This window comes from Rhodnius prolixus, unplaced genomic scaffold, assembly GCF_049639745.1.
Source record: "Rhodnius prolixus isolate KJV_2025 unplaced genomic scaffold, Rpr scaffold_6, whole genome shotgun sequence".
NCBI classification, from domain to species: domain Eukaryota; kingdom Metazoa; phylum Arthropoda; class Insecta; order Hemiptera; family Reduviidae; genus Rhodnius; species Rhodnius prolixus.
In genome coordinates, this window is record NW_027411634.1 from 28,648,585 (window position 1) to 28,668,470 (window position 19,886).

General features: G+C 30.0%; 1 protein-coding gene across 8 annotated transcripts in view; it reads left to right on the plus strand.

Annotated features, from left to right (window-relative positions):
* Positions 1-18,970, plus strand: part of LOC141460172 (proclotting enzyme) — a 31,553-nt gene extending 12,583 nt beyond the window's left edge. For 3 of the 8 annotated variants that reach the window (XM_074139906.1, XM_074139905.1, XM_074139911.1), the window contains 8 exons: positions 3,695-3,837; positions 10,165-10,454; positions 11,074-11,396; positions 13,081-13,238; positions 14,150-14,342; positions 14,548-14,825; positions 16,304-16,443; positions 17,140-18,970. In XM_074139906.1, coding sequence (XP_073996007.1) covers positions 10,170-10,454; positions 11,074-11,396; positions 13,081-13,238; positions 14,150-14,342; positions 14,548-14,825; positions 16,304-16,443; positions 17,140-17,295 — 1,533 coding nt within the window. In that variant the 5' untranslated portion in view covers positions 3,695-3,837; positions 10,165-10,169 and the 3' untranslated portion in view covers positions 17,296-18,970. Of the gene's footprint in view, positions 1-3,694; positions 3,838-3,863; positions 4,043-10,164; positions 10,455-11,073; positions 11,397-13,080; positions 13,239-14,149; positions 14,343-14,547; positions 14,826-16,303; positions 16,444-17,139 lie in introns of those variants that run through there. The other 5 variants (XM_074139907.1, XM_074139908.1, XM_074139903.1 and 2 more) reach the window with 3 other exon arrangements.
* Positions 18,971-19,886: the final 916 nt, after the last annotated feature.

Here is a 19,886-nt window from a genome sequence, read left to right on the forward strand (position 1 = left end):
TTGAAGAATTTAAAAATATTGTTTCCATAATCTCATAGTTATATGGTTAAAAGAAAAGTTCTTATACTTTCATTTGTGATAAAAAGTGTTTAAGTGATACATATTACCTTAAAATTACACTTTTTCACATTTCTAACGGGTTCCTTAAAATGAATGTAATTTTTCTTGTTGATTTAATAATTTTAAGTAAATGTTTAAATACAGTTTTTTCTTAGATTAAATTCTTAGATTCTTATTAAAAACTGTTCTTCTTAGATGCCTAAAATAAACATTTATTTGCAACTATTTGATTCAGAATGTATAAAGGGTCTAGTTGATCCGATATAACCTTGGTTGTGATAAAAAATTACTTTTTGAATTACTAAAATCAATTTCATAGTGTCATTTATCATTAAAAGAAAATACAAACGAAAGCAATTATTTTAGTCGCTGCTGTGAAAGTTAAAAAAAAAGCAATCGATTTCCTTCATAGCACAACCCACCAAACTAATTGGCAGATTTTCTTTAAAATTAGAGGCGTCACACAAAGTGAGGTCATGGTCAAAGCTTTCTTAAATTCTCCGTAAACTAATATTCTGATTAAAAAAAAGAAAAGAATTGAAAATTATATTTAAAAAATAAATGCATAAAAAATGAAGTGGTAGGCTTGCAGTTGAGTTACTTGAGGTTACTTGACAAAAAAAATTCTTGGATTAGAAGGATGGAAAGTTTAAACGATAATGCTATAGTCGTTTGAAACTTTCGAAGTCAAATCGCAATTCTTTTCCACTAATTTGTTTTTTCCAATTCACTTTTGGCTTCATTTCGCCTTCTCCTTTATCTTGTGTTGTTTGCTAAACTGAATGCTGCACTAAAATGATTTTTTGTATTCATTTTCTTCTGTTGTGGTACTGGATTCGATTCCTGGTCTAGGCTTTGGATTTTAATTATTGTTTAATGTGAGATCTTTAAAGTGAATTACGTTAGCTAGTCGCCTCTATTCGGTCATCGAATTAGGAACTTGGACGTACATCCTCCCTGAAAAATTGACATCCTTTAATAAGCCAGTATAATTAGGCTTTTCATCTTTGTTTCGACACTTACTCCAGCAACTCTACACTGATATTAGAGGAGTTATGTGTGAAATGAAAATCACGCTTCCCATAAAAGTTGCAATAAACCGACCAACAGTCCCCTGTAGTATTAAAACCAACTATGATGCTTACTAATTCTAATTGCATCGTACTAAGTAGTGTAGTGCGTATGTGGTATCACACCAGATTATTTTTCTTCATTCCTAAGTGACCTCTTAGCGGGTGTCTCTCGATAATTTCTGTTATACCATAAATTTAAAAAAGTAAAAAATGATCAAGGGATAAAAGATTACTAAAAAACATTAACGGGAAGTGTTGCTGACCTCAACTCAGTCATTATTCAGACTGAAGAACATAAATAAAAATGATTAAACACAGACCAAGAGAAGACGTAAAAATTCTTGCTACTCCACATAAATACAATGCATGAATGCACAATATTTGCTGAGGGCTATATTTGCTTATCTTAATGGCATAGTGTGGGCCAGCTGACATACTACTTTCTCCCTTAGAACATAGGGACAACCGGATTCTCTTCGATCTAAAGCCAATATTTCCAATTTATGTTTAAAGTATGTAATCGATGTTTTTATAAAGTACTGTGCATAATTTCCACACAAATTAAAAAGAGCGTAATTACTATTTACCCGGGTAATCATTTAAAGAAGAAAATAAAATAAACCTTCAGACAGAAGTATTTGTGTCAGATATGGTCGTGGGCTGGTGACCACGCACTAGACTTGAAGTTTTTGTGTCCATACTTACGTAGATCATACTCTTGACAAGTATGGTACAGCTTTAATGAACTATTATTTACATAAAACTATTTGTTTCCAGTTTGCTAAGTATTACATTTTACCTGCGATCTACTTTATGCAAGTTTATTTAACTATTTATTTAAATAAGATTTCATGATAATATTAATTGGCAGCTTGGTAATTGAGATCCTTTATCACTAACCCACCCTTACGTCGGCAACAAGACAATTTAATATTATTATCTTTTCATGCCTTAATTAGTATTCATAAGAATAAAAACAACGTTGGTCGTGGCGCTCCACCAATGAAAATGGTGAATAATGGCTCATTTGTTTTAATCGCATTTTTACAGTTTAAGTTGTAAGTATTCTTCCCCTAACAAAATCTTTACTGAACGAATTATTTTTACTTAATACCTCGATTTATCGTTAACTATGAATACGAAAGTTCCATACATCCAAGTCGTCAAATTCGAGCGCTATTCCAACATTAATTACAGAAAAAACTTTAATGCTGTTAAGAAAAATAATAATAATAATAATCCAGCACGAGCGCAACATTTACCTGAATTAAACAGAATGAAAAAATATTCGTAATCTGGTCAAGAATAACTTGTATTTTTACTGTTTGAATGTTATTTGAGAGAAACAAGGCAGCTTCTGTAAATTGTAATTATTTGTAACTTCTTTAAATTGTATGATCTCTCACAGCTTATCGAGAAAAATACGAACTCAATTTGAACACCTCCATTGTTCGCCAGCATCTGTCTGCTGATTGAAATATTATAAACTAAAATAATAATAGAGATTTTCAGAATGTGAATTATTTTTTATATAACTAGAAATCAGAATCCTGAATGTGTTGCGTAAATAGAGGAGGCCCAAATTCTGGTTTTCCCGTTAACCAAGTCAATCACTATTGTTACAATATCCTTGACACACTCTCACATCTTACTTTTAACTTCTTATTCATATTGTTTCATCGCAATGCTGTTGCATAATAGAGTGCTTTGTCTCTATTTTATTTAATTTATCAGAGGAAAGCAGTCAGAAAAAAGTCAAATAAATATATTTGCATCATTTTCAATGATAGATTTTTGTTTCACTAAGATTGCTTTGTGGCTTCTAAGTCAAATGGGAAGGGCCATCATGTATTTGTGAACGCTAGCTCTTATTGAAAAATTACAGACAGATTGGTTACTCAATAAAACAAACTAGAATTTACCCATCAAAATCTCTCAACTACGAGTATAAGTATCTCTTTACTGAATAGATTTTCAGTTTTTTGAGATTTTCTAAAAAAGGCTCCAAAAAACTTCTTCTTTTTTGCGTAGTGCGCAAATAGTAAAGTTTTTTCTTTTTTTTGCAGCTCTAGAGTAGCATTGGAGTCATCTTAATCTCTTGTCATTTTATTGATTGCAGGATATTACCAACAAATAATATCTGTGAAAATTAGTTTTGTGTTACTAAAATTTTGAGTGAAAACTTGGTATTCATTTTTAGTATTTCCATATGTTCTATAAAGGTCTGTAGTTTTTGTAAACATCCCATTCATGAAGATTGATTTTAAAAAGTTTTTGAGATAACACCCTTCCCTTAATTGTTCCCGTAATTTAAATAATTTTGCTTGAAGATAGAATATATAAACAGCTTTCGATGCTTTGCGAGTATAGAATTTTATTAAATGATAATTGTTAAGTTTTAGGAATGAATCATATAGAAATTTGGAAATCCCTATTTCGTAAAATTATTTTGTCACCATATGTAGTTGCATAAAAAGGGATTTCCTTTGAGACTCTTAAAACTGATTTTCTAATTTAATTGCACAGGATATTATCACATACATTTTTGTTATTGTTTTTAGGCAGAAAACAAGAGCCGTTCATTCATTTAGTAACAGAAGATCCGGTAGAATATCGCTTTCACTTAAAACTGCCTCAGTGGTCTCCACTGGCTGAGGATTCCCTCCACATCCACTCTTGAACAGAAAATGACTCACTACTCAAGGTCAGCATTACGTCACTACACATCATAGCACAACTTTCTTCCATAATTACTTGGCAATAACTACACTGGCCATCATATGAGTTCCAAATACCGCTAACCTATGGCCCAGATTGTTACTGTAAACAGTGATGCTGTCACTCAATTACTAAATCTGCTAACGCTTACAGGGGAAATTAGCTTTAGAAAACTTATTGGAGGAAGAAAAGTAATTACCATTTTCAGTATAATTTTTTATTTATTTTGCCAGACTTTCATTTTACCGACCAGGACATCTTCAGGGCTGAGCAACATTTTTGTCAGAAAAAATTACATTTGAGTTAATCTTGACATACAAAACTTGACAATTTTTAAGATGACGTGTATTTTATAAATTATTTTTCGCCATGTACTGATCAATTAGTAATCGCACATGGGTTTTGCTTATTAATTGATTAAAATGATATTGCATAGTTGAATTTATGCAATAATGTTCTCTGAACATAGAAAATCTTATTATTAATCTTAAAGACGAATTTGACAAATAAACCTGTTTTATTATAAGGCCTAAATGTAAGGTATTGCTGAATATCACCAAAATTAGGAATATTACATTAAGCTAATGACACAATTTGAGAGAGTTATGGTTTCCTAATCTGCGGTCAAACATATGTTCCCAGCAGTCTCCAAAATATTCCCGCCCTGATATTGTCAAATATGATAATAAGATTTCATTAATTAGTTATTTTAAAACATTGATTTGTTTTTCTTCTTAATACTAGCAAATATTATTATTACTGAATTTAAGATTTCACCAGACATTGTACGCAGACGCCTATAACATTCATCCTCCTCGATAAATTCCTTGAGTGTCGAAGCAATTATAGCTGAATATTTCTGATTCATGGTTTGGTTCCTATCTAGACGTCATGGTTTCACAAGACATTGCTACACATAATACGGTTCGTACCAAACCTTTTTTGTTGAGTTAATGAAGAAGCTACCTTACGGTTCTTTGGCTTCTTGGATGGTAGGAAGATCATTAGTTTCCTTTAAAAGTACTCTCAAAATTATTTTATTATTGCTCCTATTGGATATTATCCAGCATTGTATTTCCAGAACACTTTATAAGTTTCATAACCAATTTCATCATGAAATTTGTTTAAAAAAAGAGATGGCAATTATAATAAAGAACTGAAGCCTAATTAATAGAAAATTCAAACTTAGTAGTTCCGGGTACGTGCATAAATTGTAATGGGAATTCCCGCAATGTAGTTTCACTTACCTCTTCACTGACCACACTTAATGTATGCATATTTTAAACGACAATTTATCCGAATGAATATATATTAATTTATTATAAATATTTTTTAATGCATTCTTCCTGCTCCAATAGCGTAATATTGGCTTTAACTTTGTGTAAGACAATGAACCTGAATAGTAATGAAGGAAAATACATTTTTTTTTGTTAATCTAGTGTCATCATACACTCGATTTTCTCTTATAAAAATGTGCGATGTTTTCTTGGAAGTTGGAATTTCTTCTTCAGTAATATTATGTTCAAATAATAAAAGAAAACTGAAGAAGGAGGAGAGCCGTCACAGATTTACTGAACAGGAGATTTACGTACCTTTCTATTCTCCTCAATAGGATTGATGAATAGTTTCAACATCTAATGTTACTTCATTTTGAAACAGTTAGTTTGAGTGGAGCAATATATCAAAAACAGAAAACAAAACTGAGCAAAAAGTATAATTTTTTAAAAATAAAATTGCATAATTTTTAATAGATCAGTAAAAACAAAAATTAAACTTCCAACCTAGTAAATGAAGTTTATTAAATAAAATAGAGAGAAAAAAAAAACTGAGTATCATACATTGTCGGGCCACTTACTTTTGGATTTTTCTATATGACTCCTATTGAAGAGAATGAATAATCTTAACAAATTTGTTTAACATTTACACTCACTCTGAAATATGAAAGTTGACAAGAAGGAATTGTCTAAGATATTGAAGACTGACTAACAATAGCGCTAGTAAATAGTTTTGATCTTATCAGTGATAAATGATGGCTCTCTTAAGTCTTAATAAAATATTTTGTCGTTCATGATAGTTTTTTTTAAAAAAAAACTAAATTTAGTTGGGACTAGAGGAACTAATGTGGTCGTTTTAAAGCTTGGAAATGAGTTTCTACAGAAGATTTATATTTATTGTGCGGAGACAGAAAACTGCATTCATCATTGTGGTTCTTAGACTTAGATAATATCAGTCTCATATTTAAAATAAGTATATTTAAACATTGCCCCCACTAACCCGAAAAAAATAAACTAAATACTAATCCATAAATGGTTTTAGTTTTAAAGATGGCGCAGAAGTTGATTAGTTCTATTGAAATATATATTTATCTATTTGGGTTACACAAATATGTATTGTAGCTTTAAGATGCCCTACTTCGTAAGCCTCGGATGTTGTATTTGTTCAGATAAGATATCTTCTCCATGATAACCTCCTAAAAGTAAAAAGCCCTTGTGATAAGTACCAAACATTTTAAACACATCTTCGTCTTATTGACATACATATACAAATGTTAATGTAACAAGGTAATTTGAGATTACATTAGAGGTTGGGAATTCTCTTTGTAGAAATTTTCCAATACTCCGTTGTAGCCAATTTATATGGGGTGAATTCATAATAATAAAATTACGTGGCTGAATCTTTTTCGCTGTCTTTCTTCACTTGAGCTAAAATAGAACAAATAATTATAGTGGCGAACTATGTTTTTCTTTTTCGTCCTATTTGTTACATTGCACTAATGAAATGTGTAGTCTAAAGGTTATTTAAAGATGTATATTTTAATTAAAATCCATCACAATGTGTAAGTTCAATTAGAAAATTTTTATTAATTAGTTGGATAACTACTGTAATCTTTTCTGTTCTTCCAGTTTCATTCATTACTTCATTAGTTATCATCTGCTAGATCCTTGCAATGTATATGTTTCTTTAATCTACAATGGTTCGTTAGGAGACCTACGATAATCCATGGTTGCCCGACCTAGTTATGTATTGGCTTAGTAAATCAAAAGGCAAACTACTTTATTAAAACTTTTCGGTAGGAAAGTTGTGTAAGAAGGGTTGTATAAATAAATGTAGATTTAGTAATGAAGAAAAACATATGTGCGCTTTTAAACAAAGATAAAGATATTTTTAATTTGTGGGATGGTGCCTTATTTTATTTATATATATATATATTTATATATTTTATTTATTAGAAGGATTGGATTTTCTTTAATTTTTCTCCAAAACTATTTTGTAACTTGGCGCCCAATTGCTCTTAAATTAAACGAACATTTTCTTTCGAACCATTTTGAGTTTATAAATAACACAGTGAGTTTATAGGAGGCATATCTTACTTTTAATCAGAAAACCTCAAAACAATACATTTGAAGTATATAAAGTCCTTCAGTACTAAAGGACATTTTAAAATAAAATAATATTAATAATAGTAGAAATTTTATTATTAATTCACCAAGGCAGCTTTTTGACTTGATATTAAGTAATAATGCTTTGATAATTAGCTCAGTTCCAGATTACTAGAATAAAAAAAATAATGCGTCTTAAAGCAGCTTTCACATCTGGCCGAACATAAAAATTATGCAATACGCATACAAAACATAATATGGAACTATATGTTATAAGAAAGCTTCAACGGTTCGCAGTAAAATAAAAGATATCCATTTAACACTTTCCTCGCTACGATTTTAAATATACATACGTATTACCTTTAACAGGTTAATTATTTTTACTTTTTCTGTTTCTTAAATTTTATTCTAACAAATTGCAGAGTAATACGATGGCGGATTTCCTTCACAGGGAAAGTGAAACCCTATGGGTATCTCAACCAAACAACACATTCAATTAGATCTCAACACTCTTCCTACAGTACATTCTATCCGAAACAAAACCTGTTTCAGGAATCGTCATGAGATTCAATGGAAAGGTTTTTCAGCCTAAATTCGTCAGCCGTACACGTATAACAAGTTATGATGCAATAATTTCCCGAAAAACTATATCATCTGATGCGTTGGTTTAAAATAATAAAACCCATAGTGAAAGGATAAACCGAATATTCCGTTTTAAATTATTTTCTAATGAGTTACAAGTGTTAATAACTCTTTAATCAAAAATTATAGTAAATTTGTCTGTACATTTCATTCATATCTAAATATCTTAAGCATCAAAATGTTTGGAACTGATATTTTTCTAAATTGGATCTTTGATGTAGTTAACCATTTCACGAGGTGAGTTTAAATTTAGTTGCACGAAGATAGGTTCACGGACTGACTTTGTGCCCGACTATAGTACAGTGATCAAAGAAATTTCAAAATAATAATAAGGTAACATACATTATTCAATCTAATACTACTTTTTCTTAGTAAAAGGTGAAATCAAAAGAGCTACTTTCTAACCTCAAATTTGTACAAAAAACCAAGTAAAAACCCAAAAACTTCTAAACTAAGATAAATTGATTATTAACTAAGTCTGCCTTTAAATATTAGGTATGAGTGACCATATCATTCGGTTTTAATACCGAAACTTTTGCTAAATTTAATTCATAACATAATTACAATTAGATTGATATTTATATTTTTCTGTTTAGTCTTCAAAATCGTGAAACTATTAGTTTATTTTTTTAATTGAATTTATAATGAACTGGTCCAAATCTAAGTTGTTTACGAACGATTTCCAGTGTCTCTTTTATTTTGTGTCAATGTAAAAATCAGTTTGCTTTCTAGAAACGGCTTAGAAATTTAGTTATGGTGGAATGTTTTCTCCTTTTAATCCTAATGGATCTAATATTTCTCCGAAGTATTATAAACATCTATTAAAAAATTAAAGTCAGCTCCTCTAGAGAAAAATTAGAGGCTCTTTATTCAAGTCTATTAATAAAAAGAATTTTTTTTTTTTTTTTGAGTTAGTAAAAGAATGTAAGAATATTGTCTCCAAACTGTTTCATATAAATTGTGCCTTTCTATTAGTGTCCACAGCATTTATTAATAAAGATCTCTCTGTTTATCAGACAATTTTTGAGGAGATGGGCCTTCACCTCATTTCCCTAGAACAGCGACAGTGACTTATTGTTTAATAATAAATAATTATCTCAGACCATTTCGAAAACGAACGTTTTCCTATATTATTATAGTTATAGTGACGAATAAATACACAAAAATTTTGATTTAACGAAATTCACTTGTCTGCAATGGTTATATTCTGGGGCATATGTATACATACCATTTTCAACATCTTGTAATAAAAGAAAGGTAAAGAAAAGAAGGAGAGATTTCAATCGGCAAAGCAATTTTTCACTTACAAAAGGACAAATAAATTTAACTTAGTAGTTTTGCAAGTTTTTATATTAGTTGAAATCACGGTTTAGAAAAAAATATATTCAATTGTTATGTTTTTTATTGTTCTGACAATAAAATATTTATATACAGCAGGTTATTTAATGATTTGTTTATGTTAAATCTTTCTTCCCCGATTCACTTAACGAACCATGTCATTGACTATAGATGAATATAAAATTACCTGTTGCAGACGGTAAACAACTTTCCAAACTGTTTTTAAGGGCATTTAAAATTGAAAGTGTACACCGAAGAATGAATTTTAAACAGAAATCTGTCTTTAACAAAAAAAACTTGGAGTTCATAAAAATATCAGGTTACACCTGAATTTTAAAACAATAGTGATAATTTAAAGCGAAAAATCTGAAGAAACTCTAGCAAGACTTTTTTTTGCAGTTTTCAAATTGTAGTGCCTTTATATTTTATGCATATATATTTTTTAAATTTAATTTTTTTTTTAAATTTTAAAGTTAAAATTTATAAATATTTCAGAGGTTAACTTAAGTTATGGTCGAGGGAAATCCAACGCTCGGCTCCTTAGAAAATTTAATTTTTAATTGATTAACTACGATAGGTAAATAATAATCTTAAATTTTATTCATTGATTAAATATTATTCACCAGAAAAAAAAAAAGATTTTAATTAAAATTGCTTAGCCTTGTATTGAAATTAAAAACAAAATAAAATATCTTGATATAAGAAAAGGGTTTTCATTTAATAATCTTTTTAGTAATTAAATTTAGCTCATTTGTGTGGTCGATTTTATACAAACAATATTTGAGCACAAGAGGGGGAATATATTTACCTCAAAATATGGTAGAGTACAACTATCTTTACCTGGTTTTTAACTAACTTGGTAAAAAAAGAGATTGAAGCGAAGACAGAAGAAAACAAATGATTTAGACTTTAAAATAAATTCTTATATGTATTATGTCTTGTAATATTTACAGGTGGTATGCGATGGTCACGTATGACTTTCAACATGCCAGATCCAGTAATGCCACGCCGTACAAGAAAGAACAAAGTCGCTCCAGAATTTGGCGAACCTCCTCCTCCTTTATGGCAAGATAGTGACCTGCCAGTACCCTATCCACCGGCTCCAGATTGGATGCCAGATACCGAAGAACGACATATTTCACCAGACACATTAAAAACTATCACAGAAACATTAGGCGCAATAAATACCGTTGGAAGGTATTTGGTCAATTACACTCGGAGTGAACCAACCGTGGCGCCATTAGTAAGTAATCCTAGTTAGAATTACTCGCACGATTTTTTTTCTCATTTCAGTTATTAGCTGTTACTAATTAACTTTTTCTATAAATCTAATATTAACTTGTAAATCATTAAATCTAGTATTATCTTGTACATAGAGTCCGTTGGTTTTTAGGGCAAAATAACTTCTGAATGTCATTATGTTTTGGGCCCCTGCAAGCCTAATATACCCTTAACGCTATTTATTTTATTTTTTTAAATATTAATTGAAATTAGCAATTCAAGTTTACACAAAATTGCAAGTCATTTTCGAGTACATTCCAAATAACATGGAAAAATGTATTCTATGAAGCGCTTCTATGAAAATCTTCTTACATATGTTACTAACTGCTATATTTAAAATTTCTTCCATATATGCGAATTAATTTTTTCATTAGAAGGATGAGAATCACTAAACAAGAAAGTCGCTCGAATTGTTTGCCAAATTGCTTTATTTATTGAAATGCCAATGTGAAAAATATTGTAGACTAATAATCATGCTTGTAAAGGTATAACTTTGCCTGCACACCCGATGTTTATGTTTACTTTACTGAATATGTATTATTTAATATTTTAAATTAATTTTTGAAAATAAATTTCCACAGGAAGAAACAAATGAAGATTTACCTGGTGCTATATACACTATTTCAAAGAATGTTCTTGGTCGTAATGTGACGGATACTATTGCCCCACTAGTTCGTGTCTTACCAATTGGAAAAGTGACAAATCAAAATGCTATAAATGGAAATGGAGGTAGTAATAATCCTGGAGCGTGCACAACTCCCGAAGGAGGACCTGGTATTTGCCAAGACTTATCTAATTGTCCACAGTTGTTATTAAATCTTGGAAATCTTAGGCAGTCCATCTGTTTCAAGAGCTTGTTCGTGCCAGGAGTATGCTGCCCATTAGATGGAGAGTTAGTAACTATGTAAATAATTTTTTTTTTTTTAATTCTGTTTTATCCATACAGGTGTACAGAAAGAGTTGCATACACAAAACATTTTAGCAACAAATAATACGAAATAAAAATCAAACAGAACTTAAACAAAAAAATAATATATTACATAATGTAAAAATAATCATAATAAATGAGAAATAACCTTCAAAATTAAATTGTAACTTAAATATTTTAATAGTGCATTATTACAATACTTATATTAGTTGATTGAAATGTTAGTAAATTAAATAGTTGTTCCTCTCTGCTAATAGTGTTTGGAATAGATAATTGGTAGATATTTTATTCTCATACGTTCATAAACCAGACAGGTAATAAATAAATGAAATAAATCTTCATTTTCATGGAGATTACAAAGATTACAGAGCTGGTTAGGATTTATTAAATAGGCTTTGTGAATGATTTTAAAAGAGAAATTACTGAGAAATTTATTATATTAATAAAATGGAGAAGTTACTGCAAGTTAGAACAGTATGCTAGTCACATGAAACGGTAGAGTAAAAGATAATTTTGAACATTTTGTAATTTGACGAGTATAGTCTGTGTATATCAAAGTTGTGTAAATTGGCTTCATACTTTGACGAAATTGTATTAAAATTTTTACGAATTACATAAGGTTCTTGCATTTCCCAAAATAATAATAAATTATAGAGATCAACTAAAACAGTGATTAGTGCACTTCCACGCGAGCTTCCCAAGTTAGAGTCCGCCGCTATCCTACGAGTTGTAAGAACCCTCTTTGGAGACTGGCAATGCATTGAAAGGCCTCTTTCCTGTCGCCATGTCCTCAAGACATTGACGTGCCTTTAATTAAATAAATAATGTCATAAAGTCAGCATGACAAAATATATAAAGCAAATACTGACTCCATTATAAAAGTGCAAAGCATATCGGACTTTTCTAAATCACTGAAAGTGTAAATGAAACTGAACTGTTAATTGTGTCAATGGTCTGATAATAAAAAAAAATGGTTACTTTCAACGATAAAAGCTTTTTCATGCTTCATTAAGTAACTAGATTCACAGAATTTCACTCATACTGACAGTCAACATTTCATAAAAGATTAAACATCTGCCCATAAAATGAAGTGTATAATAAATATTATTTGGACAAATTAAATAGCTAAATATAATGTGCAACTTTAATTATAAATATAAGCTATTTGATCTATGCAGTTGCAAAAAAATTATTATAAACGAGGATTTTCACTATATTTTAAAGAAAAAGAGAAAAAAACTGTCAAAGTTGGGTGTTTTTTACTTTAAGCTTTTTCGTGCAGTTTTTGACGATCAACCATTAAATAACTGTCCTACTGGACAGTTTAATATTTTTCCCATCATCCCCTTATTTTATTGGTCCTCTTGTTTGACCTTTTCTATCTATATTCTCTTTGCTATTCTATAGAACTACATTTATAGTAAGTTTTATTCCGCAGTAAAGACTTTTGTGATGGTTTTTCTTGCAAAAACAATTTTAATAATTTTTGTCTTTATTCTGTCATTAAAAAAGGGTATCTTCTATGTAAATTTTATTGTTTATAGTTTATTTATTCTTTTTTTAGTACCTAATCGTTGGACACTATCTTGGAAACTTTACTTTTGGATTATATGTATTTGCACTACGTAATTGTTTTCTGTTATTTTCCAATTATTTTTAGTTCTCCTACGACAACAACTACCACTAGGAAACCTCTGGTAATTGTATCAACAACCACCAGATATCCATCCGTAGTGAGACCAGTCACAACCAGGCCTACTTATCCCCAAAAGCCACCATTTGGAGCTTCTGACAATGGACTGTATTCTGCTAATTCCGGTAAAAAAAAAATACAGTCTTGTTAAATATAATCAAACCTTACATGTAAGGTTATACACTTAATTAGATAATTTTTTACTATAATATACACGTATAACGTTACAGCTCTACTTCGATTACAAAGAAATAAAGATTGATATTTCCAATAAAACATACTGCATTATTATTTCCAGGTGTCAAACTTTTGATCACATTACATGAACTTTTTATTGCTACCTGCGTAATGAGTTATCTATGAAGTTGTAAATTTTAAAGTGAACTTTTTTTAGTACCTTAAAATTTATTTAAATTTTTATTAAGTTATTCTAAAATAAATTTTATTTCATACTCTGATTTCGCTTATTACTTATTCTTCGTTCATTACGCAAACTATTTGTTACATAGAGATATTGCCCAGTTTACTTCTCATTGCAACGTACATTAGGTAAAGGTAACAAAGATTCTATGTAGATAAATGGATACTGAATACTGTTATGGTTTCATAACAACCTATTCATTGGCGTGAGCTTCATTATTAAAAATTTTGGTCACTTGGTTTTTTGTTTTTTAATCTGAATCTTTGTAGCCATTTGTAACGTGTTGCAACCTAATAATTTTGTATTGATAATTTTACATCGTTTTCGTTAAGAGATAACTTTATACTCTTCCATTTCAACAGCATAGATGACTTCTTTTGTAAGAATGTCTTTCATTAGCTTTAATGAATTTACAATCAATCTATTAAAAGTTAATGATTGAATTAATTAATAAAGTGTGAATAATCATTAATGAGATTCAAGGTTTAAACATCTATATTAAAATTCAGATGTTGTTTCCTTAGTATTCTTTCTTAATTTCAATTTTAAATGATGAACTTAAATGCTTATTAGACTCTTCATTATTGTTTATTTTTTATTTCTGTTTGATTTTAGATTGTGGTGTTCCTGAAGTGGCTAAATTTCGTGTTGTGGGTGGAAATGAAGCATTGCCAGGAAGATGGCCATGGATGGCAGCGATTTTTCTACATGGGTCTCGCAGAACCGAGTTTTGGTGTGGTGGCACTTTAATTTCCAGTAGACATGTTTTAACTGCTGCACATTGTACAAAGGATACAAGGCAGAGACCGTAAGAGCAACTTTCTATAGTAAAAATTATTTTGCAAAGACACTTTTTGTCATGCTACAGTTTGTAATGTTAACTTAAGCTCTGCTTTTATGTTTAAACTTATATATCTTACAAATTTTGAATAAAAATTATTATTCCTTATTTTATTAGCGAAAAATCTGAAACTGTGTTAATGATTTTAATATAATTGAAAATGTTTTAATAGATTCAGTCCTCGACAGTTCACTGTGCGCCTCGGTGATATTGATCTTCGTAGAGATGATGAACCATCCGCTCCTCAAACATATCATGTAGTTGAAGTTCGTGCACATCCTAAGTTTTCAAGAGTTGGTTTCTACAATGATATTGCCGTAATGGTACTTGAGAGACAAGTGAGAAGATCACGCTATGTAAAGCCATTATGTCTTCCTCCACCTCAACTGAGGCAGGCCGACTTTATTGGTAGAAGTCCTACAGTGGTTGGCTGGGGTACAACTTATTATGGTACGTGAGACTTTACTTCAAAAAATAAGAAGTAATTGTGTATCAGATATTATTGCAAATCCTTATATTCTTCTTGCATATTGCATATTCTTATATTCTTATTGCATATTCTTATATTCTTATTGCATATTCTTATATTCTTATTGCATATTGTATATTCTTTACATATGTGAATGCGCTAGTTATCTTTCTTCATATAAAACGAAAATTCCATGCAATAAAAACTTCTGATTCATTCAAGAATTTCCAATTCCATTTATATAGGATGCATAAAGCTAAGATGTATTATGATACTGGGTTTGACTCCCGGTGTTGACAATGAATTTTTTATTTAATCTGGTAATATAAGAAATATGTTTTAGCCTTCCGCCTCCTCTGAGGTGAACGTAAAGCCTCCTTAAAAAAAAAATAGACATTTAATTATTCCCTTATTTCCATAAAATGTGTTATAGGTTTCGCGATATCACATAAAAAGCTTTAAAACCTTATCCTAAAAGAAGGTTACTTTCTTGCCACCAAAAACATTTTAAAAAAATGAATTTTAGATCTCCGAGTACGTGGTTTATTGATAATTTCGTATTTTAAAGCCTCTCTGCAGGGAAGTCCTGCAAGAAAGAACTGTTTGTGAAAGGTTTGCTGCGAAACCTTTTATCATTCGGTTTTACAGTTTGAAAATGATTAATCTATTGTAAATGACACTCTGTGGGTTAGTCACACTTCTTAACAAATGATGTATTGTTTTGTTTTCTTTACCATTAGTGGAAAGTAGCTGAGCAGTAGAATGTACAGCTGTTACCTTTCTAAGTGTTTAATTAGGATTTCCTAAAATTTCTGTCTTCGTCGTGATATATTTTTTTTTAAGGAAGTCGAATTTAGTCATAAACCTCCATTCTTGAAATGCTTTATGATTGATTACGTGCAGAAAATGAGAACATTTTTCTGATAGCTATAATTTAATTTATCTGTGATAATTTTGAATATTTCTATTAAATTGAAAGTGATGATCAAATAATGATTTCTAAACTTTTAACTAAAAGGAGACAAATCACACATCTCTACATCTCCTCATGTTGCGCTCGAACAAGAGCAGTTTGAGGACTGTCCATTGAGGGACTCAGTCTGACTCCTCTCTGCCTTGCTTAAAGGTGGGAAAGGGCTCATCCTCAGAAACTTGGGGAGGATAGGGAAGAAAAATCCCAAACTGCTCTTTCCAGCAATACCCAATCCCAATCCAAGGTGTCTTACTAACTGTGCCAATCGGATAAGGGGTCGAAAACGAAATCTCCAAGTCACCCTGCTTTATACTATTTATTGTAGACGAGAAGGGGTGTTAAAGAAACAATTTACATTTGCAGATTTTTAGTGAAAAAAAAATTATAATTCAAAAATTGTTAAATTAAAAAATATTATAATTGTTTCTGAGCAATTAAAAACTTACAATGATAAAAATTATTAATGCTGCACTGTTAATTTGTTAGGTGGAAAAGAAAGTACAGTACAAAGACAAGTAGATTTGCCCGTTTGGAGGAACGAGGAATGTGATAGAACATATTTCCAACCTATAAACGAAAATTTTATTTGCGCTGGCTTAAAAGAAGGAGGAAAAGACGCGTGTCAGGTGAGTTAAGAATTGTTCTTTTAAATAAAAAATTGTACTCCAACGTCCACAGGATGAAGTTTGGTTACTGCTTTCAAAAATGACATTACTCCTTTTTCAAAGTCGGGTTAAATATACCAAACCTTTCTAGCGAATATATCGTTACTGGTAGTCATAAGGGCTAAAAAGTATTTGGCGTAAGTAAAAATAATTATGTAATAAATTATAATAATGGTATTTATATGTTGTGTAATTTAATTTTTTAATATTCAGTTCTTATTGTTTGAATTGGATTTTTGTGTTCTTATATTCACAAGAATTTTGCTAAAATAACGCCATTAAGAGCCTATGAAGGCTGAGAGGTAGTGGCATGCAATGCCAAACTGAATTAATTTAGCAATCGTTTCGATTTTCGGTCTTAGATTTGAATTTAATTTGTTTTATTTACAAAAAAAATTATAGTGAACTATTATATAAAGCTCACCAGTAGAAAAAATAGTCATTACTAGCGTCTTGGGATTTATTTATTAGTTTTGATGTGTAACGGTATGTATTTAGAATGTATTTATCAATATTCAAAATACTGTTTAGAAATGGATTCCTCCTCAAATATTTATATTATTAACGTAATTTTAAAAAAATGAAACACATAGATAAAACACTTAGTTCTTAACTACTAAGCGTTTAGCCATTAAATAAGAATCATTTTCTTTACAGGGAGATTCAGGAGGCCCATTAATGCTAAAACAAGATGGAAGATGGATGCAAATTGGAATTGTCTCATTCGGAAATAAATGTGGTGAACCCGGATATCCAGGAGTGTACACAAGAGTAACTAAATACATGGACTGGATTGACAAGAACACTCTCTGAAGCTGATTATCTGAGAAAGAAAAGTTCATTTTAATTTTGTGTGTGTGTGTGTGGTTCGTAAATTGTTTAATTCCTAACTTTCGATTTATTTTAATTATTTTTCAGGGCTTTAAGTTTGTACAAAAAAAAACGGTACAATAGTAAAATCTTTAAATGCCACTTCCCATTAAACTTCCATCTATCTATTTAGATATTTCATATGGTACTCATGTAGCAACAAGAGTATATCTAATATGGCCAAACCAATGTATTTCCATGATTTTCTATCAATGGTTCCTATTGCGTTATGCACTTGGTATATTTACTCTATTTCTAAAAATCATTTACAGTAGTTTTAATGGTGAACTTAATATTATATGTATACATATGAATTAAGTTCACTGTTTTAAACAAGAAATTTTACTAGAGCTATTTAAATTTGTAAGGTTGAGCTTACGGTTTAATCAATTGGGTTCTTCTACAAGTAAACCTACAGCAAATTTATTCTTAGTTTTGAGTTTTCTATGGAGAAAAGCCATGTAAAGAAAAAATATTTTGTATACCTCCACCAAATAAAACTTAATATTCTGAGATTTACCCGGACACAAGGTTAAAATACTTTGTTAAATATATTATTCATAAATGTTACATCATAAATGTAAATGTATAAATCAATGTTATCTATTATGAGGGTTAGGAACGAAAAATCTGGATAGATCAAAATGTATATTTAAAAATGACACTACTGACTAATAATCTGCTTTGGAATTAACTTAGTTCAACCTGAGCTTTATGTGCACTATGCACTATGAGCTTTATGTTATGGTACTTGTGCATTGCGAACATGGATAGAATTGAAAATAAATACCTCAACATAGTTTCATTGTTACTTAGCTTATTCAATATAAAGGACAAATTAATAATCAAAATAATCAACCATCATATAAAAATTGATAGTGAATAATTAAGAATTTCTTCAAACTTTCTTCTAAATATGTATTTATAAAATAATATATATATAAATATATAATTTTTAGTTTTACAACGGTGAAAGAGTTACGAAGTCTTTCAACTATTTTTGTGTTTAACAAATAAAATGTTATTAAAAAGTTATTTAGCCTAAGACAATAGGTTTCCTAATACTTTTTTTTAAAGAATATCAACATGTACATATTCTATTACTCTATCCTACTCTTATAAATGTCTCTTATTTAATTTCTTTTAATCAATCTAGGAATAAATTTAACGTTATAGATAACTTGAAAAATTATGGTAAATTTATTGTATATAATATGTTTAGTGTAACTGCTTTTTTTTTTTTTTTTTTTTACTAACTTTGCTGTATAAATTAATATACTTTTGGAAAGTATCTTGATAGGTACTTAAACTTGTATGCGAATAAACCGCTAATTTTGATGTGCAAGCCTAGTGCTCCTTAAGGGCGGTATCTATTAATTAAACCATTTACTGGCTAAAAATACATTGAAAGATTGATGACACTAAATGTAGTTTTCTAGATTAATTTAAAAAGACGACTTTGTGATATTAGTTAAAATTCTATATTTGTATATAAAATCTGGCGTTTGATAAATTTAGCTTAATTTTGCGAATTGTAGATTTGAAACAAAAAATTATTAGCATATTATGGACGCCATTTGTGTATATTTGTACTATAAACCATACAATAATTAAATAATATTTTTGTCTTTCATGTAATTAAAAACAAAACATATTTCTTCGTTGCTTTATTAAACCATTCTGTTTCTTAAATAAATTGAACAATACATAGTTGTCCTCAGATTTAGAATGTTTTCTATTTTTTTCTGTTCATTACAATAAAATCAAGTAAATAATATTTGAATTGGTAATTCTAAACGTAATACTACATTTCAGTTAAGTTAATTTTTTAGGGCCAGTCCAGTTACCCAAATCTCTTAAGTCCGTGTGGCTTAAATTACCATCTACTTGAAAAAAAATAGAGAAAGTCTGCTTTCTTTATAAAACCCAGGATTTCAAGCGGTAATCATTTTTGCGACTGATCTGCTCTGTTCATACAAGAGGATGCGCCAAAGATCCTACGCTGCAACCTAGTAACTGCATTCCCTTCTCTACTAGGCAAATCCTGCTTAGAGCTTTATCTTAATCAACTTTTCCCTAATAGTTCTAGGGAAAAAACTTGTTCTTTTATAACACTTTCATTCGTTTTTGTTTCCAAGTGCCAGAAGACACTCGCACACTAAAAGATAACGCACACTAGCTTTATGTTTCACAGGGGCGACCTATCTGCAACGAAACAAGTGTAGAGATCATTTCTTAGATATCTTGCCTTATAGAAAGCTATAAGGCTAGATTATAAATGGATCTTAAGCCTAGTCTGGTTAACGACCCGCGACGAGTTACCAGTTTGGAGTAATGATGTTTGCCATGACAGAATAGGTTAATGGGGTAAAGCTGGTCCTAATTATCTTACCTTTCCAGCTTAAAAGCTCTAAGAACCGCAGGTGTAAGTTAAGGCTTCCTCCGGCTTCCTTCATTTTTTTTTATTTTCTCTTAATAGTGAAAATTTTGAAATCGACTTTTGCCAGATATATCTGTTTTCAGATCCCTGCTTC